We start from the raw sequence: 25,284 nt of genomic DNA on the forward strand, positions 1-25,284 counted from the left end.
TTCAATTCAATCCTGTCTGCCAGGGTCCCAGTAGGGTGTGTGGCAGTCCTTTGTGTGAGAGCAGGCCCTCCACCCTCCCAGCCCAGGAAGAACCCTTCAAAATGCAGATGTATGCAAGTGAGGCTGAGTATCCTGTGTTTGAGGTGTATCTGAGTGAATGCACAAGGAGCTGTCAACGAAACCCAGCCAGACGTGGATTGTAAGACACAGAAAGATTTAAGTGCAGAGAAATGCTCATTTTTCAAAAGTGGCATTTCTAAAATAGTAATATTAAATCCAACTTCGCCAGTCAGCAGTATTTTGTATCACCATTCTGGCCATACTAAATATGACCTTCCTACTCCTTTCAGATCAGCAGCTACCACTCAAACAATGTATGAGGGCAGCCCCAATGTTAGCCTATGAAGGGAGCAGGCCTCACAGCAGTGTAAAAACGAATTTAGGAGTTTTACACTACCAGGACATGTAAACTACATAGGTACATGTCCTGCCTTCTGCCTACACAGCACCCTGCCCTATGAGTTACCTAGGGCATACCTTAGGGGTGTCTTATATGTAGAAAAAAGGGAGTTTTAGGTTTGGCAAGTACTTTTAAATGCCAAGTTGAATTGGCAGTGAAACTGCACACACAGGCTTGCAATGGCAGGCCTGGGACAAGGTTAAGGGGCTACTTAAGTGGGTGGCACAATCAGTACTGCAGGCACACTAGTAGCATTTAATCTACAGGCCCTGGGCACACATAGTGCACTCTACTAGGGACTTATAAGTAAATTAAATAGTCCAGTTGGGTAAAATCCAATGTTACCATTTTTAAAGGGAGAGAGCATATGCACTTTAGCACTGGTTAGCAGTGGTAAAGTGTGCAGAGTCTTAAAACCAGCAAAAACAGTATCCAAAAGGTGGAAGGAGGCAGGCAGAAAGTTAGGGGTGATCACCCTAAGGCTGTCAGGTCTAACAGTCTCAAAAAAGCACACGTTGCCTGAGTAGTCCTTGAAACTGAAGAGAACTACTGTGCAGAAGAAAATGTGAATGACAAAATAAAAGACTGATGGATAAAGAGGGATGGCTCAAAAACAATATGCTGTAATGTTTTTTCCAGGAACATAGACACTGGTAATGCAAGATTTCGAATTCCAACCTCCCACAGGAGATAAATGCCCACCAAAGTTTTGTGAGCAGAACACAGTTCAAACTGACAGACCCATAAATAATTCCTGAAAAGTTCTATAGCCCAGCACTTCTGCCTTAATAACAGCGTATCATCTTTCTGTGTTCAAGGTGCATGAAGAAAAAGCCACATTCTACTTTTCTCTGTCCACTGGCTGCGACAACACAATCCCCAGCGTATACCTGCAGGCATCCACTATCAAAATGCACAGCGTTCCTTTGCAATTGTATTTGCACAAGGCTGCAAATTATATTCACTTTTCCTTTGAATCTAGAGCTGGAACTTCCTGACTCAACTCTACCAAAGGTTTCTTTGATACAGTACCTTTCTTACTTTCTTAATGTTTTACCTATGCCCTCCTCGTTTTAGAAACTATCAAAATATCATATTGGAAACACCATACAAAATGATCAGCTTCTATAAGTATGTGGTGCAAACCCTTTTGGAACATGGATACCACCAGTGCCAAGCCAGACAACATCCTTGTGAACTGGAACAAAACATGGTAAATCCTATCAGTGATCTGAATTCAGAGAGGAAAACTATCTGATGGTATTCAGCTCTGAAGTCCAAAGTAGAAAACACTGTGGTGCCTTCAAAAGTAGCAACAAGTTTAATATTTGGTAATGGATGAGCTCTCAATGACAATATTTATATGAATAGCTCTCAGGTCTGCACACTCTAAAACTACTGTTGGGCTCCGTGACCAAGTCAATAAATGAATCCCACTCAGTGAACTTAATCCCCTCTTTAATGTCCTCTCCAATGCATCTAGCAATGATCTCTCTACGGGCACACTGTACAACAACTGCCTCTCAGTTTGAGTTTGATTTTACATGAAACATCTCACAGCTTCCCTAATGTACATAGAAATACTTTGGGGAAATCTTTCTCTACCCACCACTACACTTTTCTCAATCTCTCTCTTTTTTCCAAGATTATTTCCAACACCCATTAGTCTCTCCATCCTAAGACATTCACCTTAGTCAGCAACATACAGTTTAATTTCCACATTCCTATCCTTGAAAAAGTATGCTTACTCAACAGAATCCAGTGATTTCAGTGGTGTACCTCAAGGTCTTCTGGTTCAAAGTCAGATTGCTTTAAGTCTTCTAGGCTAATTAAAGACTCAAATTTCTCCTGAAGCCTCTTCTTTGATATTACTGTTCCTGGTGACCTAGAATCTAACATCAGTGACAACACTTTCCCTAAAACCTTCATTTGGACTTGGGCAGACTTTTGGAAGGACTTTTGCTCCAGTTTAATTCATCCGCCACTGTGTCAGCCGAAACAAAATTATGGTCTTGCTCTGCACCCAAACATCTATCTTTCTTTGTGTCAGCATCAACCTTGCCTTTGGAAACACTTGCAATCATAATTGTCTTGTAAAAAAATCTACCTGTCCCTCTTGTGCCATGTAGCGTGGCGACAAATTATGGCAGCAGTCTCATTCTGTAAGAGCTCTGAAAATAGCCTCTCTGACCATGCCAGGGTTAATACTATAGTAGGGCTTGAATACTTGCAATTTCAATCCCTACTATAGCAATTTCTTTATTTTGCTACCTTTCCGCAGATCTGCGTAGCGGGGCTGGATGAAGCAGTAAGCAATAGTTCCAGGGCTGGAATGCCTTTGAGTCTGCAAACCTACTAACTTGCATGTTTTAAACATGTTCACTAGCTGTGTTCTAATCTTTCCCCAAACTTAGAAAGGTTAGAAATTTACTCCTGGCAATGGCAGAAGTAGAAGTTCTTCCAGGATTCGGATAAAAAGTGGTTGGAGTCAATGTGAACTTGTAAACGCTCAATAGATTTTCACATGAGCAAATCTACACATGCATAAGTGCTTGTGCTAAAATACAGTTCACAGGTATTCTCTACGAGTTTGATTTTCTTGCCTACTTCTGTAAGTTCTTGTGAATTCATGAAAGCCACTAATTCAAAGACATATAGCATGGGTGCATGTTTGGGACTTTCTTTAAGAATTGGGTCCCTAATTAGGTCTGGCGTTGACCAAGACATTTTGTTTTCATCCATATTCTATCTATCTGTCTATCTATCTATCTATCTATCTATCTATCTATCTATCTATCTATCTATCTATCTATCTATCTATCTATCTATCGGCTGGTTTTACTGTGAGTGATCGCATTCTTCTGTTCCACAAGGAGAATATTGGCACACAAAGTAGTTTTGTTCAGTGCCAGGAACTACTGTGGCAATCAGTGGCATAAGGAAACTGGAGGGGGCCCCTCTGCAAAGAACATGGAGGCCTCCCCTCCAGACCCATACAGGGCAGGTGCTATGCTGAGGGGGCCCCTGGAAGGGTGTCCCTGCACTGCGGGAACTTTGTGACACCACTAGTAGCAATGTGTGCTTTTTGAGACCAAAAAGCTTTTTTTTTTTTCTTTTTTGCCAGTGTTCGTTACAATGGTGAGGGCCTGGCAGCTCCCACAACAATAAAGTGTTTAAAAGCCACGTCAAAACAAGACATGCATTGACTCACAACAAATGTTGGATCTGTTGGCTTTGCTGGTGCTTGTTTATTTTCATGCTTCCCATAATCTTGTCGAAAATATTACACTGATTTTCCATTAGGAATATTTTTGGGAAATACTAGTAAGCATCCAGACATTTTTACTAAATGGTGCTCCAAAGAAATAGCACCTAAAATGTCATAGTAGCGATGGGTTTTCGTTTACTGCCTGCACTTTTTTCTGAACATTTTATTTTGAAAGCAAAGAATCATCACTCTTGCTTACAAGCTTCTGCAAGCATTTGCATATAATCAGAGAGTATTCTGGGAGCATTAAACTTAGCCTCATATTGTCAAACTTTTCAAATGTGTGTACACTTTTTTTTTTTTTTTACTATAACCACTGTCAGTAGTGCAGTTTAACCTTAAAATGTTTTTTACAGTACTCACCTTAATAATAAAGGCTTTTCAATAATGAACCATAAATACAAGTCCGAACACCATTAACTTATGGACACACATATTACCGCAACTAGAGACAGTCCCCTCTCTGTAAACTGGCACCCAAGGGGCTTGTGCTGCATGGGGTTGGGCCCACTTGTCCTAGGACAAAAAAAACATAAAAACTTGTTGTCTTTGGCCTCAAACAATATGTCCCAGGCATTGGGTGATAGGAATTCCACTCCACATCCCTGATTAGAGCTACCACATTTGAGGCATAAAATCACCATTTACTTTTTCCCACTCTAATATCTTCTCTGGCCCTATGATTGGTTTCCCTACAAACCTCTAGGCTCTTTTTTCATATATTTTCTATTAACAAACATTATCCAAGTTTCAGATTGTTCAATAGCTTTAGCAGTGTTAACTTCTTCCTGTAGGCATGGATCGCCAATAACCACAACTATTTCTGAATTGCCCTACTTCTGATATCAACAATGACGTGATCTCTGGTCATTCCATCAGTCACTGTACTAAAATAATAAAACACAAACAATTATCTTAGTCTGGTTAAGAAGTCATCATATCATTCTCCACCTATTTGCATTTATTCATAAAATCTAAATCTTTCTAATGGGATATTATTGTTAGGTTTAAAACATTTCTCTGTAACCAATAATTCATGGCTACTTAGGGATGAACTTTTCACAAAAGAGAAGGGTGAGCATCCTAAATGGGATATTGTGGCAATGCAAGAAACTCATGTCACATTTAAAGACAGAAGATGTCTGAGGCAAATGGATTATAATTTTGCTGAATGTTCTAATCACCCAAAGACCATCATAGAAGTCACAACTGTGGTACAGGCACATGTGGGAGAAACTGTGAAAACTGCTGGAGGTAAAGGGGAAAGTTGAGCAATTGCGCAGATTAAGGTACAAAATCAGTATGTTGTGATATGTACAATCTATAGCACACAAATTGATGATCCCTCAATGTATGATAATTTGGTAGTAGAACTTGCATCATGGTCAGGAATATAAATAATTTATGGAAATTTTAATTGTATACTTTTATCTAAGACATATAATACTAAGGGCTGTCCTTTAAATAGAATGATTACAGAACACAAGGCAATAATTAGATTTATGCAAGTGCTGGGTCTAATTGATGTATGCTGAAACACACATGGGGAGAAACCTGGCATCACCTATTATTCTCATCCAAATAAACTGTACACATAAATACATTTATATTTTGCTGAGACACAGGTTAAATCAAATAAATCTGTTGATATTATTCCTAAAGTATCATCAGCTCATAATCCATTACAGTTACAATTTAACACCTGCACAAAATCAAATAGGTAGATGGGCATTTAAAGGGGTGTTATTGAAGGATACTGAGTAACCTTTTGATATGATGCTTTAAGACAAACTATGACTAGGATTACATTGGGTTCATTCTCATTATATAAATGTTTTGCTCAGGGGCTGATGATCACTTCTCTGCTGTCTGTAATGTGAAATAGTCCAACTGCTTTGCTGGGCATTACTGATTGACTAAATTGTGTCAGTGGTAAGACAGTTGTGGACAGTTGAAAGATATTGCAGTTAAACTTGATTCTTATTGTTTCTCAGGGCTGCCCCTTGTTGATAGCTAACGTAACATGCATTGTATGTGATGTGCTAATTTTTCTACTTTACTGAAAACTAATAAAAAACTTGTTAAAAAAGATACTGAGTGCACTAAATATATGCTAATATGAGAATATTATTTTCCAGACCAACAAAGGATCAATGAACATTAAGTTTACCATACCACATTATGGATCAGGGAAGGGCATTATCTATAGTATAGGTAACATTTGTGTCCATAAGTTAATGCTATTCGAACTTGTATTTATGGTTCATTAATGCAGAGCATTTATTTTTAGGGTGAGCACGCACTAAAGAAATGTTGTGAGCTCAGACACCACTACTGATAGTGGTTCCAGTATAAAAATAAGTAACACACGTTTACAAAGTTGAACAATATGAGGCTACTTATAATGCTCCCAGAATGCTCTCTGATTAAATGCAAAATATTTGCAGAAGCTTGAAATCAATATTGAGTATTCTTTGATTTTAAAATCACAAAGTTTATTAAAAAATGAATGCAATGAGGGGAAAAAAGTGTTTTGCTAAGCTTTTGTGAACTTTTAGGTACCATTTCTTTCAAGCATCATTTAGTAAAATGTGTTGATGCATGCTAGTATTTCTAAAAAATGTATCTTTAATAGAAAAATCAGTGTAACCAGTTTCAACAAGATTATGGGAAACATGAAAATAAACAAGCATTGTCAAAGTCAGTAGGTTTGACATTGGTCGTCAGCTTTTTGATTTTGTCAGTTCGTATCTTGTTTTGACAAAGCTTTTGTAAAACGTTATTGTTGTGGGAGCTCCAGGGCCCTCACTGTTATAACAAACATGGGCAAAAGTAAAAATATTTTTTGGTCTCAAAAAGCACACATTGCCACAGTAGTCCCTGGCATAGAATAAAACTACTTTCTGTGAAGATATGCTCCTTGTGGAAGAGCACAATGCTATCACTCATAGTGAAGCCAGCCAATAGACACACAGAGAAACAGAATTGGAATAGAAACAAAAGGTCTTGGTTAACACCAGACATAATTAGGGGCCCAATTCTTAAAGGAAGTCACAAAAGTGCACCCGTGGTATTTGTCCTCGCATTCGTGCAGATTTACAACTCATGAATTACCAAGAATTTACAGAAGAAGGCCAGGAAATGGGACTCCTAGAGAATATTTGTGAACTACATTTTCACTCACTCAAATATGTATGTCTAGATTTACTCATGTGAAAATCTGTTCAGCATTTTCAAGTTCATTTTCCTGCTAATTACTTTTTTACCCCAACTGTCAGGAATACATTTCCATCGTTCTCAATATGGAGCACAATTAGAGAGGAGCTGGTAAAACATGCAAGTTCATAGGTTTGCACAGACTCAAAAGGGCATTCCAAACCTGTGACTGTTGCTTACTGGTACCTACAGCCCCAGTATGTACATATGTGGAAAGATGGAAAAATAAGGGATTTGCTAATATTCAAACTCTACTATAGAATAAGCCTTGGCCCAATCAGAGAGGCTATTATAAGAGCCTTTATATAATGAGATTGCTGCCATAATTTGTCGCTGCACAACATGGCACCAAAGGTACAAGTGAATTTTGTTACAGGACAAGTAGATTTATGAAGCAACCTGTCCCATAGACAAGTAGATATTTCATTAAATTTCACACCCCTGATATAAAGCAAAACAAGCAATATAGGCAAAAAAACAATATTCAATTAATTATTCTTGATTTAGAGAACCAGTTTGTTGCTTCTGTACATACTTTCGATAATAAAGTTAAGGATAAATACAGGCTATTAATGAAAGCCAGGACGCAAGTATTAAGATTTAGATATGCAAAACCTGCTGTTATGTGTTAAACAAAGATACATGAGTTATATGAATATAGTGAATCTATTGGAAACATCTAGCATAGAAGATACATACAAAAAATGTACTGGCAAACATTTTTAAGCAAGTCCAGATATTATGCTCATTTATATACAGAGTCTTATGAAGGGTCTTTAAAGGACATTCTTTCAAATTGCAGTACGGCCAAATAAAAAGAAATATAAGACAAAATAAACAAATTTAAAACATATTGTTAAAAATAAAGCAATAGAAGCCATAATACTTTAGCAAATGATATGCATACTGACAAAAAAATTCTTGCCAGCTGCATTTTTTTAAAAAATGTAAGGGTGAATTGCGGGAATTATGTAGACGGTAATGGATAGAGATGTAGTCTCACCATCATGAGAACAGATAAATATAGTAGCCTTCTTTAAAAAAGGAAAATCTAAAATAGAGATAAGGTCATATTGTCCTATATCATTAATAAATGCATAGATTCATACTTAACAGAGAAACAACTTCACATGTTAACATTACCATCACCTTGTTTGATGCTGCTGAAGCACTTAAAAGGAATATAACCATGATCCTACTAGATGCCGAGAAGGCATCTGATAGAGTGCCCTATTGATACCTCTGGGCAGTAATGCTTAAGATGGGATTTATCCACTGTTGGTAAAGAGGATTCAGGATTCAGGCCCTATTTGTCAAACCACAAGCATGAATTATAAAAGATGGGATGGGGTCTGAGATAAGTAAGATAACTAGGGAGACTTGCGAGTGTTGTCCTGTCTCCCCTTTAATATCTGATTTATATGTAGAGCCTTATTTAAGAAATATATAAGAAATCCATTAATTTTATCTGTAGAATTTAACCACTATCAGTTCAATGTATCAGCATATGCAGAAGTTGTTGAGATATACACTGTAGATGTAAAAATAATTCTTGCAAATTGGAGCAAGAAGCTACGCGGTCTGGAGGAATACTAGGATATTATCTAAATTAGAGGTGCACTATAGACGGTTGGTCAAAGAGACCTGAAATTTAGGAATTGGGATATACTTCTGTGGCTTCTCGGCTACCAGTAGAGCTTAATTTATGATGATAGTTGCAGATGGCGGGCACCAGGACATTTTGGGGGACCTGGACTTCTTGATCATTATCACACTGACCCAGAGATAGGAGGTAAAAATATAGCAAAACAGCTACAAAGGGAGATAGTAGGCATGAAAGAGAACATACAAAATGGAATCAAAGAGACAGCAAGTGAATGATGGTGTAAGAAAGAGGCATGATGTTGGGCACCAATGGTATTCGGTTACCTCAGCACTCGGTAGCAAGAGCCTAAGACAAACTGAACTTATTTATTTACGGAGTAAGCACTGACTGCTAGAGCCAACAAACCAAGTCATCTTGGAAGAGCCCTCTTGAGTTTGTTAGTGACATTGCACTCAGTATCCAGAGCACTCTCTTGCCTGGTTGGTGTGGATTAGTGGGTAGTATATTGTTCTGACTCTCTGTGGTATCCATATTTGGATTGTGTGCCAGGCTGGCTATGGCAGCCCGCTACGGTTTGAAGTCTAAATGATGTTGTACTCCTGTGACGCATCCTATCAGGGCTCTTGCCACACAGTTTTCGAGCTGTTGGTTTCACTCGAGCTTCTGCAGAGGCAATGCAGTCTTGCCCTGCGTCAGGAAGGACATCTGTACCCTAGGTATGATTACATGGGCTGGGCTGCAGCACGGATTGCAGAAGATTTATCTATATTTGGCCTGCCATGTGCTGCTCTGTCTCCCGGTACGAGGCACTAGGTCTTTGTTCTGCCCTTCTTCTATGTCTAGTTGTCTCTCTGGCCCTTTGATTTGTAGTTCCACCTTTGTGGTGGTGGTTGTCGGTGGTGGGCTCCGGCGGTCATTTTTGGGGACTAGCACTTTTTTTGTTAGCATCACACCAGTTTTTGACCCGAAGTAAGCAAGAGAAGGGCAAATAAAGAAAAAAGAAGCGGGAAGAGAAAGCAAGGAAAACAGTGACAGAGCGAAAGCATGGATTACAAAGAGCCAGCAAAAGTGAGATGATGAAACAGGAAGTGAAGGGTGGTGAAAGTAAATGCATGAGGTGGAATCAAGATTAGGCTGGCAGTGGGCTCCTAAGAAAAACTCAGTGGTCCTGCATTCATTTATTTATTTTTAACAAATTAAGCGCTGTCTCGTTATTGCTTCCCCGCGTTAGCCAATGCACTACAAGCAAGCAGATATTTAGCAATTTTTATTGCACCATTATTCTAGACCATAATTAATAAAGCACTTCACAAGTGAGATGCACCTTGAATGCTTGCTGTCACCGCTCTTAGAGAGCCAAGCGTTCAGAGGGTATATTATTAATTGAATTTAAATGTGAACTCACCCCTGAAGGGATATCCTTGTGCTAACTCATCCCCAAAATAATATCCTTGTGCTATTTAATCCACAAAGGGATAAACTCGAGCAAACTAGAAAATTATGAGATTGAGGTGATGCGAAAGGATGGAACAAGTTGATATCAGCAATATTACAGCTGGAAGAACTAAACAAGCGGACATACGCTGTTATTACTGGGCATGAAACCTGACTCTCCCTTCTTGAGGTGTAACTCAGATTCATTACACCTGTTTTATGTCAAAAATAGAACAATACTTGATGTGCCATAAGAAGTTTCCATGAGATATGACTTTGTGCTTTGATAATTATAGTTACCCGACACCAATGGCAAACACAGGTCAAAACATTCATTTAGAATCCATGCCACAGCAGATCAAGGCCATCAGACAATGACATAATTTAGAAAAGATAATTTAACTAAATTGAAGAAAATGTACACCTGCTTCTGCAATACCCTTATCATATTGCAGTTTGGTAGGCCCAGATGTTCTGTCCTTCCGACACCGGTAGTACTGCTATACGGGACACTAAGTGAGCATTAGCCGATATATAGTGCGACCGTATGCCATATTGTGGCTTCACGTGTGGGGGTGAATTTGTTTTACCAGTAATTGGAAATAAACATCCATTTTTTTGGCATCAGAAATTTTCATGTTTGCATTTATATTCCTGTCATCTATGACAGCTGGCTAACATAAGATGATTCACGTGGATTACAGATAGGTCATGATCCCCCTGTCTTCACATTTAGTAAAAATTACTTAAGACAGGAAGAACCATTAGGTACTCAAGAAAGCCCAGAGATATGATGGGCTGAAACATGTTGACCAACACTAGGCAGTGAGGAAGAAACCCTAGCAGTTTTCAAATGCCCTATCCTTCTTTCTGTTTTTAACCCTGTATGAGATAGGGTCAACAAATTTAAGTAAATTTTCCCTGCCTTAATAACATTTGTGTTTCCCTAAGGCCTTTCACAACTCACAAAAATATCTCTCCACACAAAAAAACAAAAGTGCTCAGACAGAGTCCACCAGACACCATTCAGGTGTTGGTGAAGGAGACCCTCATGATGAAGCATGCCAACTATGCAGGAGACTCGAAACTTTTATTCTTCTACGGCACAGCCCTCCCACTCTTGCACTGTAAATTGTTCATGTAACCAGGAGGTGGAACTGGTTAGCCGCTTATTCAGTCTGAGTACCACCCTCTAATCCGAGCTCCTCTCGCTGTCCCTCCCCACCTCGAGTCCATATCTCTCTTCTCCTTTTCTTTAGGTAGCTATCTTGCATGTCCTCACCTTTTTCCTTCCAATCTAAAACCAATCTTTGTTTGCCTGTTCTAGGTGCAGACAGAAGACATGGAGCAGGGCGGGAGGCTGGTCCTGGAGCTCGCAGAAGTGGACTACAATGAGTAAGTACAACCCCACACATTTCTCTGTACCTTCATAATACCTCACGCAGCCTCTTGGTGGAAAGTAGGTGCTTAGACCAACGGTTTAGGCCACCTGCAACAAAGAGTGTAGTGTTTGAGTCACTGCGCTCTGTCTGCTAAAGACGTGGTGTACGTCTGGGTTCACTCAGTCTTGCATCTTCCCAGGTTCTCTTTTTACACCCTAATTTTTTAGGCTAGAAGTAAAGCGGGGAGCGCCTACACTTTCCGCAATACTAATGTTTGTCATATGAGGATGAAGGCGCGACCACCTTCATACAGAATAACAGTGACACCTGCGAATTTAAGCGTTTAGAAATTGCAGCAGTGAGGTACGAAGAGCTATATGCAAAACAAAGTATTTTCATTAATACGGGGAGTTCCTTGAAATTGTTCCAATCCACCCTTGTAATTGAAAGATAGGTCTCCTGTGTATATATTTAAGGCATGCACTATGCCGCCTAGCCCGCCTCCTGGCATGAACTGTTCGTACTGTTCGACCCTGGCAAGAGTTATTTCTTCCCTTTGTATCGCGTGCTGTTGCCGCGCGGCCCCCGCGGGCATTTCGCGTACTGCAGAGGCGACTCCGGCTGCTCTTTGGAGAATGTCGCCGGTCCGGCTGCGGGAGGCGCCTGCCGAGCGTGGAATCTGCCGAGCGGACCCGGAATGTTCCAGGCAAGCCCTAGGGAAGGAAGTGGAAGGTCAACTCTAAAACAAACCAGTCTGCCCCCACCAGCCCCAAAACGAGTAGGGTTCACGGTTGAGTGAAGTAAGGGTCGTGTGTAGGGAAAAGGTATCGACAAACACGCTTATTTTAGCACCTGCTTCGCCAGTCTCAGCGGAGGAATCGAGGGTTGAAAAAGCAAAGCCTGGGTGGTCACCATCACGGGCTAGTAACTAGACCACTAACGTATCTTAGAGAATGTGTCCTAACTGGGCGCCATGCTGATGGTCAAACCAAACTACCTTTGTAATCCTTCATTTTTATGCACAGCAAACTTAAACATTGTAAGGAAGAACAATTTCTGCCTGAGCTGCTGACAGTTGTAGAAGTAGATGTACATAATTACATTTTGTATTCTGTTGAATTGTACTGAAGTTAAATGTATTTATATATAGCTCTTCATACCTAGGAAGAGGCGCCAAAGCATACTTGGGGACTGGTAGCTTGATTCTTCTCCATGGGAGTATAATGTAGGGTAAAGAGTGAGTGTGTCATGTGGCTTATGTGAACAGTTTTTCGATGTCAGACATGAGGAGCAGAGTTGTGCTTTTATTGCGCCTTGGCATGTTTTCAAGTGAAAGGAACAAAAGAGATTGTATGTGTGGAGAGAAAGTGCGTGAATGCAATTGTACCACTGTCGAAAATTAATTATTCCTAAACAAGTGGATTGTTGGTTGGTTTCTTGAGTGGGCGAATGAGTGGCTTTTCACGTAGTGCTCTTATGCTGAAGTAACTGCTTTCCATGAACTTTGTATTATTAGTTTATTTGTATTTTAAAATAATTGCACATCGATGTTCACGTTTGCATTGATGGGTTGATATTACAACAAATATGTAAAATACACATTCTTTTTAAGGAAATGTATTATTTAGTTTATGTAATGGATAAAGCAAGAAGAGGCTAGAGTATCTGACGTTCACAGACATGCAGCTGCAGCTGTGCTTCCAGCTGTACAATAAGTACACAAAATACCATTTAATTACTCAAGCTGTACCCATTTTATGCTAATTAAACCAATAGCAAATACATTTGACGCATAGTCGAATGTCTACCTAAACCCATAGATCATCTGTACTGTCAGCTTCAAAAAGGATTCGAACACAGTCCTAAATACCAGAGACCGACACTGAAGGCCTACTGACACCTCATCATAATCCATTCTCCTTAGGTAAATGCTCTTTGCTTATTCCCCCCCCCCCCCAACCACCCACTGCAAAAATGTCAAGAGCATGTTCGGCAGCAACCCTAATTACACCACAGTGGTGGTCACTTTTATACAAAAAGTTAAGGGCTTTGAAGATTTCTCAGAGAACGAGCCTGAACCAGAAACTCACTACGAAAACATGTAAGATGATAATAGGACTCCTTCCCCCCTTTAAAGAAAGATATTTTCTGTGTAAGGCCTTCTTTACCTAACTAGTACTCATAATTTCACTAGAATCCTCAGAGCACATCCGAGGACTTCGTCTTCGGTGACTGCATGTCAGCTGTTGACTAGCCAAGTATGGGTTCTCACAGGACATATCATAGTTGTTAGTATAGTTAAACATATTTATAACTCCTCCACGTAATGTCATGTATCACGGGATGTGTATCACAAGTAAACCGATCTTTCTACTCTACACCAGACTTCGATGAGTAGTCTCTGTGATATTTGGGTGTCTCTCTAAAGCAGCTAACATGGTGGATAAAAACACACTCACATAAAATATTAACAAGGCTCCCATGACCCTTTGGTTGGGGCCACAGCTGAAAAGCACAGCAGGTACAGACCGTCAGCCCATTCAATAATGGACTGCCACCCTCCTTGCACTGGCAGTGTGTAACGTCTGATTGCTGTCTGACCACATCTTGATGCATCTTGTAGGCACATTCAAGACTGGGTATTATTACCTTAGAACACTCTGAAACATGCACCCATTTCTTTCAAGGCCTGAGCTGGAATCACAGCTCCATGCCTTTGTGTCAATGTGATTGTACTATGGGAATGCCCACTAGGAAACTCTCCATCATCTTAGTGAAGACACTCAAGGTAGTGCACAACCCTTTTGCTTGTATGTTAGAACATGTGAGTGACTAAAACAAAACAGCTAATCTGAAGACTTGCCAACTCATGTGGTATCAACACTGTTCATATGGCAACCCAGTAAAGAGACTTTGGGGGTCATTCCGACCCTGGCGGTAAAAACCGCCAGGGCCGGGGTCCGCGGGAGCACCGCCAACAGGCTGGCGGTGCTCCTTTGGGCATTCTGACTGCGGCGGTACAGCCGCGGTCAGAAACGGAAAGTCGGCGGTGTACTGCCGGCTTTCCGCTGCCCAGGGGAATCCTCCATGGCGGCGCAGCTTGCTGCGCCGCCATGGAGATTCCGACCGCCATCCTGTTCCTGGCGGTTTCGGCCGCCAGGAACAGGATGGCGGTATGGGGTGTCGTGGGGCCCCTGGGGGCCCCTGCAGTGCCCATGCCAATGGCATGGGCACTGCAGGGGCCCCCGTAAGAGGGCCCCACTTAGAATTTCAGTGTCTGCTTAGCAGACGCTGAAATTCGCGACGGGTGCTACTGCACCCGTCGCACCCCTTCCACTCCGCCGGCTCCATTCGGAGCCGGCTTCCTCGTGGAAGGGTGTTTCCCGCTGGGCTGGCGGGCGGCCTTTTGGCAGTCGCCCGCCAGCCCAGCGGGAAACCCAGAATGACCGTCGCGGTCTTTTGACCGCGGTACGGTCTTCTGACGGTTCCCGCTTGGCGGGCGGCTCCCGCCGCCCGCCAAGCTTGGAATGACCCCCTTTATGTCATGGTAAATAGAAACTGTAGCTGGACACCTCTACTTAGAGTAGAATTTCAGCAGGTGCATGAAAGTTTTCCAGTACCCTAATCCGTTGAAGGATTTGCAACCTTCTTAGGATATGGGAGTCTACTTCGAGTAAATTTGCCACCAATGGAGATAGAAAGTGAGCTGGTGTAGGTGCTCCCAGGTCTTGCTGTCCTTCTGCCCTATGGAAGAACCCCATCCCTATCCTCAGGAAAACCACACAATAAAAAGTACTAAAGTGGTGGCTGGTTTATATTCTTAAACAAGATTCTGAATCCAAATCAAGAGAGATGTGAATGCAAGGGCCCTGAATATTTATGGGATCTATGCACAACAGAACAGCAGGAATGTATACCTTGAGATCCAGATCAGCCTGGTTTCTGAACTGATTTACCAACCTTGTGGTGTCTGACCTGAAATATCCTATGACCTGAAATCCTGGATTCGCCTGGTGGCCAGTGCTTTTTAGTCCACTTTAATGCTAGTTTCCTCAATGAGCCTCATTCCTTGTTAATACCAAGTGTGTGAATTACCTCTATACTGCTATACCTATTGTCATCCTCATAATGCTGTGTTATAAAATCATGATGATGTTTCCTTTGATGGACACAATCCTGAACCTAATTGAAAGAATGATACTGTGATAATGACATTTATTACTTTTTCAAAATTTCCTGGGCCACTCTCCAGTTCCTGGAAGTAATCTGCAGCTCCTGAGAGTGATTTCACTTGCTTTGCAGTGAACTTTAGTTCATGAGAGTATTTTCCACTTTTCTACAATTCATCTTTGGTTGTCAAGAGTGAGCTTCCGTTACTAAAATGAATAGTCAGTTGTAAGGGAAGTTTCCAGTTTCCGGTAAGCTAAGTCTGTCTTATAAAAGATATGATTCAGCTCTGCAAGAGTGTGAGACATTCCACCAGAAGAGGATCCTACGTGCTTCTCTTGCATGCTGTGGAACCAGGGAATGACCAGCGGTGGCCACCACATATGTCAAGTAGGGGGCGACGGGGAAAACAACATTTTATTTAAAAAAAATAAAACACTTACCATTTCCGTTGCGCCACCTGTCTCCTGCCGCCTCCAGCCTCCTTACTTCCCTCAATACAGGCTCCCCAGCAGTCCTGGCGCTGCTTATATGCTGAACATAACATGAAAGTAGCGTCAGGATTGGTCAGAGCATCTCAAACTGCCACTCAGACACAAGCCTGGGGTCTGTACTGTTTCTCCAGCCCGGCTGTGTGTACAGCCACGTTGGAGAAACCTAAGTGTGCATGTGTGTTTGGCTGGCCTTCAATGGCTGGCCAAACACATGCACTCTCCCCTCTTCCCCCCTCTCATCTCCTGTGGCCCAGCCCCACCCTTCCCTGTACACTCTGCTGGCTGAGCCAGCAGATGAAAAATGATGGAAGATAAAACAATAGCAAGCTATTGTTTTATTTTTCATCTGCTGGCTCAACCAGGGGGGCGATGCCCCTCCACCACTGTGGAGGAGCCGCCCCTAGGAATGAGCCCTCTAATAAGTGCCCGAGCAAACTGCAAGATTAGATGCAGTAAACTGCCAGAATCTGATCAATGTCTCCCATCATCAAACAATGGACGTCTCTCCCGGGTTGCTCTGAATGGAGACTTTCAACATGTTTAGCCTCCCTCATGTTGATATTTTACATCAACCACATGGGAATGAGAGAAGTTGGTTGGTCTGCATGCTGGTCTACAAGTACCACAAGAAAAGTCAGTGCTGGTCCATATGGACAAGTCCACAATAATGAGTGACTCAAAGAAATAGAGGGCAAAATCCCAAACACCGCCAAAAGAGGCACAATCATAATTGGTTATCCTTGGAAATAAGCCAAAGTGATAGTTCTGAAAGTGATGCAAGTTCCAGACATTAAGAAACTTTGGAGTACAAAATACCGACAAATGGTAAGGTATTTTTACACTGGACTCTCTTGTCTCCCTCACTAATCAGTGTATTCATTCATTTTACCCTTTTGAGCATGGTCACTTTTGCAGACTTTACCACTTCTCTTGCGGCATGCAACCAAAGTGGCTGGCTCAATCGAACGATGTGACTTAGCCTTTCATTATTTGCTGTTGCTGGTGTAAGGTGTGTTTTGATGTACTTTTGGAAATATAGCATTGTAAGCATCCAGACAAGTACACCAGCACTTAGATGAGACAAAATTGTGCTCTCATCCTTTAATCGTAAGGCAACAGTCACCATAGCACGGTCTAGATTGAGGTCATCTCACACACATGCTTGAACACCAGAAAAATGTGCAAATTAGGGCTGATTCTTTATGTTGGCATTGTGATCTCGAAGATGGTGATTTGATTATGAGATGTATACAAGCAAAGCTGTGAAACCTTTTTGGAATGAACTGTGATGTTTTTTGACAAAAGTAATAAGGATGCCCGTGTGAAGCTTTTTATCGGTATTGTCTCCTGTTTCTTCTGCCCCTTTCACCTTCCACCAGTATTTTATTCGTGCCTGCTAATGCACGTGTTTTCTTCACTGTTCATATCATTACCAACAACATAGAAGCAAAATGAAAATTAGGGAAATGGATTTGGCTGTTAATAGAGGATGTGCTGTACAGCACTTGGGATTAGGTGTATAGTTGGACCAATAGTACATTAAGTGCATAAGAACATGTGGATGTGGTAGGTTATTCTTGGTTCGCATCTTACTTGGAGAAGATGTGTATGAGTCATTTTTTCCTAACAATAGTAAACAGTACTTTGACTTTAAAACTGAGCTATGACACAATGTTTGCTCAGTGGTATTGGTGTTCTGTGGCAATTGTGTCACCTGGACTTGCGAGTTCCATAAACTTTTCCACCATCCAACTGCTTTCATAGCACAAACCTATGATCTTCTGGTGTCACCATTTCATCACCAGAGATTTGTTGCCTGAGTCACTTCCTGGATTGGCCAAGTCCTGTGCAAGAATCGCTTTCATAGGACTTTTGCAGGTGAGTTGCTCAATGATTAACACATGGAATACGTGTCCCTTCCCATAACTAGATAGTTCAATGATTGCAACCATCTGCTACGCTACAGCTGGGACCATCAACACCAGAATAGGAGCAGCACGGCTTGTGCGTTGACACAAGCTGCACTCTGTTTTTACACCAACTCCACAAATGGTGTTAGCCTGATTAGTTCTCAGGGTGATTCATGTATAGCTTCAACCAATCTCTGTTATTATATGGTTGCTTCTCCTAATAAACAATCTTTATAAAAACAGATGAAAGGGTGATGTCCTTGTGGCACACACTGAGTAGAACATATAGTGTGAGGGACACTTACCAGTACTTGTATAGTGCTTGCTGTATTACCTAGAACTCCCAGTGACCAGTGGTCTGACCGTCTGTTACACACATACAACATTTAAACATTGGAACAACTATAACATAAACTGAAAAGAGGTAAGATTAATAGAGGGAGCCAGTAGGTCCTTGGGGATTTTGGATGTCATCTCCACGCCACATTGCAAAAGATCACAGTGTGGTAAGGATATACCCATGTTTTCGGATTGTACTGCATGTGTTATGACTACATATGAATTATCACATTCTGGAAAACAATTATTGTGTCTCTTGTACTAGATGTTTTACATCATATACATGTTAATGAAAAGTTTGGAAGCAGCATAGGGTTATTGGCAGTACCTCAATGTTGCAGCTATTATTTATACCCCTGCTGTGATGTCCTCTATGTTTATATTTCCAAAGGGAGAGAAAAATCCCTACAGACCCTTCATATTCTGAATTGTTTTCCATGCATTAAACGGCAATGCTGCTTCCCATGTTCAAATCACCACCAGGTGCTTCTTCTCAGGTTGGGAAGATGTTTTTCCATTTCTGCAAGGCTGCAATTGGCATATGATAGAACCTTCCTCGATGAATCATTTACCTTCTAAAGTTGTGCAATGGATGGTTGAGACCCACTTGGTTACAGTTTTCTGCCAGCTCAGTGCATAGATCTGCTTAAAAACATGTCATGTTATCCACATTCATGCCTTTTGATTAATTTTTGAGTGCACTCTCACATTCTGCGACATTTGAAGTCACAGAATGTGATTCCTTGTAGTTGCTTTATTAACTTATTCAAAGGCATGTACATTGTGGCAGAACCTGTCACATACAGGATACAGATCAAAGTTAATACCAAGAATTACTGCTATGTTCTGATGCCAATAAGGGCTTAAGCATTGGTCAGTGCTACCCTTTTCCATGGAGAAGGTTGCATCCTTCTGTGAGAACACACACCCTTAAAATTGAAACTTGATCTTGTGGAATTTGATCATTTCTTGATTCAAGGTGAGATCTCATCTTATATTGCTCAGTATACCTGGTTTCATGTTCATTATGCGATGCCCTGTAAAGTCATCACTATAGTGGAAGGTATTAAGTGTTGGTTGAATGGTTCACTGAATGGCATCCTGTAACATTTTGTTGTGATCCTCCAAAGCTTAGTTTCTTTGACTAGAATAGTCTATGGGTATCATGAGCAGTGTGGTACATCTACAGGGTTCATCCTCTTCAAACAAGTGAAATGTCTATTCAAGCATAGTTCAGAAATTAGTCCATCCTAGTCAAGGTAAATCATCAAGTTATTTCTGTCTTTCTCTTTCATGTTAGACTGATTCATGTCCAGGCAGATTCTAATCTTTAAACTCGTTTTTGAGCACCTGTGGCGTTGGACTTTCAGACCTCTCAATGATATAACCTTTAACTAATCCTCAACTGCCATTTTGCAGATGGAAAACACATTGCAGTGGATCTGCCAAAAGGTTTTATAAGTCGTTGATATGAGATGTTACTCAGCAGCCATTTGTTTTACCCAGACTTAAATAAACGTAGGAATGATTTGCCAGTTGATTGACAAGCATACAGCAATTTGCTTATCATCAGCAGATCTATCATCTCGGCAGCATGACTGATTATGAGGCAGGAAGCCGGCATCTGAGTAAGACATGAATCGCTGCCACTGCCATAGTTTTGTATTTAATGATGTAACAAAATCAACCAGTGCATTCTGGAGACGCTGACATGACATGTTAGCAGGTGCATACATTCTGCTTACAGCAAAGGTTTGCCTATCATTTCTCCTATTTCCTAGGATACTAAGGGCCTCATTACAAGTTTGGTGGTCCGTGGACCACCATGGTAGTGGTCCGACCACGGCAACTTTGATGGTCGGACTGCTGGATTACGAGTTTGACTGTCAGACCGCCAGAAGACCACTGGCACTGCCATAGTCAGTGGGGCAGGTGTCTGCGGCGGTCCTGACCACAGTGGCCAATGTTGGAGATCCGGGCATGGAGACTGCCATGGACATTACGACCTGCAGGACCGCCAAGATTTAAACGGCGATCCCACCACCACAGAAAGTTTTCCAGTCAGGCAAGAAAGGGGCCCAAAACATTTGGAGTTGGGGGCGCACTGTGTCTCGTGCATGACCTGGTGCATGGGCACAGTCCGCCTGTCATGCCAACAGGTAGGGATGCATGGCCAGCAATAGCTCCATAATACTGCCCCCTGCCTGTCACAATAGCCTCGTGGGGAGCTCATAATCCAGCAGTCTTGGGACCGTCGGCCTGGTGCCGTTTGAAAGACTGCCACAATGGCGGTCTGCCAGCCAAACTCACAATGAGGCCCTTAATGTTCAGTAATGCACCATGGCCAAGCAGGTATCTTACACAATGGCACATGCTTTCAAGTCATCTGCGTTTTTCCTAGTTCTTTCCTCCCTCATCAGGTGCAAGAAAGTGTTTGTCATGCAATTGTTTGTCTTGAGCACTTGGATGACCCTGGATGAAAGACCTGGTTGTCTTTGATTTGAGAGCAGGAACCGGCCTGCCTTTGAACAGAACTATTGTGACCTAGTGAGCGCATATTTATAACATATCTCCAAAATAGTTTTGTTCTCCATATTTGTTTCTATGACGTACTTTATGTGACAACAAGAAGAACCACTGTCAAGCACAAAGCTTTCTCAATGACTCCTTACAAAAAATTCAAGAATAGGACATTTCACTATTTTCCTGTTCAACCTCATTAATAGTTAGCTCTCATCAATGTTGTATGAAGACTGACAGGCCAACAATTGGATGGGAGTCTACAACTTGCACATGTTAACAAGCTGAATTATCTTTACGAGTGACAGTCTCCACTGGTTAAATTTGGCTTTGCTGTGCCGTGGTCTGACATACTACGTGAAAGTACATTTCTTTCTTGCATCCATTAAACTTTGTTCAGCTGTGGAGAAGATGAATCATCTGGGCATTGCTGGGCACACCTAAATAATGTCTTTCCTAAAGAACTGTCTCTGTTTACTCACCCATTTGTTCTAGACACTCTGGGGGTCATTCTGACTTTTGCGGGCGGCGGACGCCGCCCGCCAAAGTTACCCCGTCGAAAGACCGCTCCGCGGTCAAAAGACCGCAGGGGTCATTTCGACTTTCCCGCTGGGCCGGCGGCGACCGCCAAAAGATCGCCCGCCGGCCCAGCGGGAAAGGCCCTGCAACAATGAAGCCGGCTCCAAATGGAGCCGGCGGAGTTGCAGGGGTGCGACGGGTGCAGTTGCACCCTTCGCGATTTTCACTGTCTGCAATGCAGACAGTGAAAATCCTTGTGGGGCACTGTTAGGGGGCCCCTGCACTGCCCATGCCGGTGGCATGGGCAGTGCAGGGGCCCTAGGGGCCCCACGACACCCGTTCCCGCCATCCTGTTTCTGGCGGTGAAAACTGCCAGAAACAGGCTGGTGGGAAGGGGGTCGGAATCTCCATGGCGGCGCTGCAAGCAGCGCCGCCATGGAGGATTCCCCCAGCCGGGGGAAATCCGGCGGGGCGACCGCGGCTTCAAAGCCGCGGTCGGAATACTGAATGAAGCACCGCCAGCCTGTTGGCGGTGCTTCAGCCGGCCTCCACCCTGGCGGTCATAGACCGCCAGGGTCGGAATGAGGCCCTCTGTCTATTGGCTTATGTTGCTTTTATGCTCTCGTCATGTAAATTATATCTTGTTTTGCTTTTTCATATTGAAAACATATAACATGTGCTTCTGCCCTGCCCTCTTTGCTGGCCATATCAAGAACATTTTAAAATTGACAGTAAACAACATTGGAGCTGATGCTGTGCCATATTTCTAGGCTAATCAATGAGTATTATGAAACTTCTTCCCCATTTATAGTACTCTGTGTAAATGCATCTCTTGTAAATAACCTGAGAAGCAGCAGTGACTCCAGCTCTTGTGGGCAAATCTGTAACTACTCGAAATAAATTTTATTTTCCCGGGAACCTGCAGTGAAAGGACTGAGAGACATCACTTGGCGATCTGACATCTTATTACGTCTTCATCGTTGAAGATGCTATGACAGTACTGCTATACAGGTTCTATTAGATGGCTTTCAGATTTCTAATTTAAATTTATTTGTTGTTGTCACGCTAGATTGAGCCTGTCCCTTATAGGTTTCTACTTTTTATGATGTGAATGTGTTAAGCTAATCATTTATGTCCATCACATTCTTGAAGTCTCAGAACTCTTCAATAACCTTGATAAAATTGTCCAATGGCTCTAACCTTCGTCCGGAGATGGCCCAAGTTGCGAACATTTCTAGTTTTTAATGGGATGGCATCTCAGGTTGGATGCTGTGGAGGGTTTTTTGAACTCCTCCCTCTTAATTGCTGTTCTTTTTACAGACACTTTGTGAGGCAGCATCAGAAGTGGTCAAAACAATATATGTGGCAGCAGTAGCAATAGCAGGAGTGGCAGTAACAAGTGGCTGGTGCTACATATTAATTTAGTGATCGTCCCATATTAATTTAGTGATTGTCCCATTAAGTAAAACCACATCAATATGACTTCCTTGTTAAACTAGTCCACTCCAAGTTGGCGATCAGAAGTTGGGTGACTTAACAAATGAAGTACTGTAAGCCACCAGAGAAAACATTAGCATTTGTGAACTCAAGTATGTGTTAATGTGTATGTTTACAGTGACAAGTATATAACAGGTTTTCCAGGTAATTAATCTCAAAGTCTATATACTCTGAATAAAGGCGCATAATTCCAAAATAACATAATGCATAATGTATGCATGCATTTGTATTCATATGGCGTACACTTATATGGTAAGCACTCGGGTGATAAACCTTATCTGGGTGTTGGGAGTGATACAAAATGTGCTTTAATAAGGGGAAAGCCTAGACCATATCGGTAGCACTGTTCTACATAAATTGAACCTGCTCTATGGAATACTTAGAATGGCCAAGGTACATAGAATTCCTATAATCAGTAGGCTAGTGGAAGTAAAGGCACAGTTTTATGAAGAGTTCAAAACATAAGAAAAGGAGGCAGAACAAATTTGGAAATTTGGGGTTTAAAAGAAATTTGATGTTAAAAAAAGACCCAAAGTTGGAAGGATTAGGAGGGGAGGCCATTGAGTTAGGCCACCAAATGTTAGTCCACGAAGGATCAGCCTGCCCAAAAAGCTATCTCATTTTTATCTGTGTTTAATTTCTGGCAGTTCACTTCCATCCAAAATGTGATGTCGGTGAGGCAGTTCAGAGTTGTGTTGGACTCTTGGTGTAAGATGAACAGATATATATGTATATATAATAATATATATATATATATATATATATATATATATATATATATATATATATACACACACACACACAGTTAATTACTCCACATATTATATCATTGATGAGATCTTGTATGGCATTTTTGATATTATCACTGCAACATTTGCGATAAAATGTTAGGTTAGATTTGCGATAAAATTATTGATAAGAAAACTGCGTGAGTTATAGTTACTTGAAAGAACTCTAACTATAACTGCTGAATTTCCATGGTTTTGTACGAGTAAATTCAGAACCTAACTATAACGTCCCTGTAACCTTTGTTTTTTTCAGTGAAATATATATATATATATATATACACACTATTCTTCAGCGTAGTCACTCCGCACCTGATCACCGGTGGTGCTGCTATAGGAAAGCGCGCCACCGCGTTCTATAATCCACACTTTCCTCCAGTTGTACTATGAAGAAACAGCACTCCAGAGCGTGTATTCTTGGAATTTAATAAACAATCCCAACAGGAACGCGTTTCGGCACACCCGCCTTCATCAGCCTGTTGGCCGCCATTTTAATTCTCTATTTATACTTATTTCATCGTCTTTCTTCTATGTCCATCCACGTCATGATCAAATCTTTCACATACTTAAATTCAAACTATAAGATTAATCATCCGAACTATGTATATCAGTGCATAGTTAAAACGTACAAAAAAAATGCCTTCAAAAAAATATACCTTATTTCCGTAATTTCACCCTAACATTCAGCATAACGATGACGATTGATCTACAATACTAAAGCCAGTCTTTAGGACGCTATTAAATTAACATCAGCTATTTAGTGGGCTCTTCGATAATAAATAATTCTTGCTGCTATACGACTTAGCTAATTGTTAGACTTAAAATAACAATTGCTACACCACATTCTATCAAATCTTGCAGACAGGACATTCACCATTTTTTAAATAAAAAAATCAACTTTGATGCTAATAAAATCGTCACTCTAAAAATACAACAATGTAAGGGCTGATATATAAGTAATATAAATATCTATAAATATAGCAAATATATATCACAACATAAATTGGTGACGATCATGACATGACCCCACTAGTCAGTAACATCTCTACATATTACATTCGGGCAGAAATGTTGAAATAAAACCTCATCACATTCACAATTGCTCAGTTATTCATTATTTGTAAACTACCTAGTATATTCATCCTTTTTCTATTTCATTGCATTAAATAAAATATAATTGTCATATTTATGTAGAATGAACCTCAGTGACTAAACACCCACAAATCTTTGATTATAATACATATTTTTCTTGCCAATCATTTAAATCTTTAAGTGCATATATAGCTCTTTACTTTTGTTTAATCCGTTTGGTTCTTTAGTGTCAAACATCAGAATATACCTAGACTCCAATGTTCTTAGCTCTTTCTCTCTATCACCCCCTCTAGGATCCTTGGGTATCCCATCTATCACACTGTATTTTAAAGTAGTAATGTCTCCTCCATGAGCTTCCCGAATATGTCTAGCTACCGGGTACGAATCGTCCTGATTATGCACCGCTCTCAAATGTTGTAAGATACGTTTATGTACCTGCAGTTTTGTACTGCCTACGTACATCTTTAAACAAATGCATTTAAGTATGTAGATGACATATTCGCTTTTACATGTGTATACTCCCTTGATTTTATGCATAGTTTTACCGTTTATCACAACTGTCTTCATGCTCTCACCATTTTTGCAAGCCTTACAT

The 25,284-nt window shown here is 41.2% G+C and overlaps 1 protein-coding gene across 2 annotated transcripts in view; it reads left to right on the plus strand.

Moving 5' to 3' along the window:
* RHOBTB2 (Rho related BTB domain containing 2) overlaps nucleotides 1-25,284 on the plus strand; it is a 222,118-nt gene that overhangs the window by 45,085 nt on the left and 151,749 nt on the right. For both annotated transcript variants that reach the window (XM_069214057.1, XM_069214060.1), the window contains exon 2: nucleotides 11,312-11,379. In XM_069214057.1, coding sequence (XP_069070158.1) covers nucleotides 11,312-11,379 — 68 coding nt within the window. The remainder of the gene's footprint in view (nucleotides 1-11,311; nucleotides 11,380-25,284) is intronic.

Source organism: Pleurodeles waltl, chromosome 11 (assembly GCF_031143425.1).
Source record: "Pleurodeles waltl isolate 20211129_DDA chromosome 11, aPleWal1.hap1.20221129, whole genome shotgun sequence".
Classification (NCBI taxonomy): domain Eukaryota; kingdom Metazoa; phylum Chordata; class Amphibia; order Caudata; family Salamandridae; genus Pleurodeles; species Pleurodeles waltl.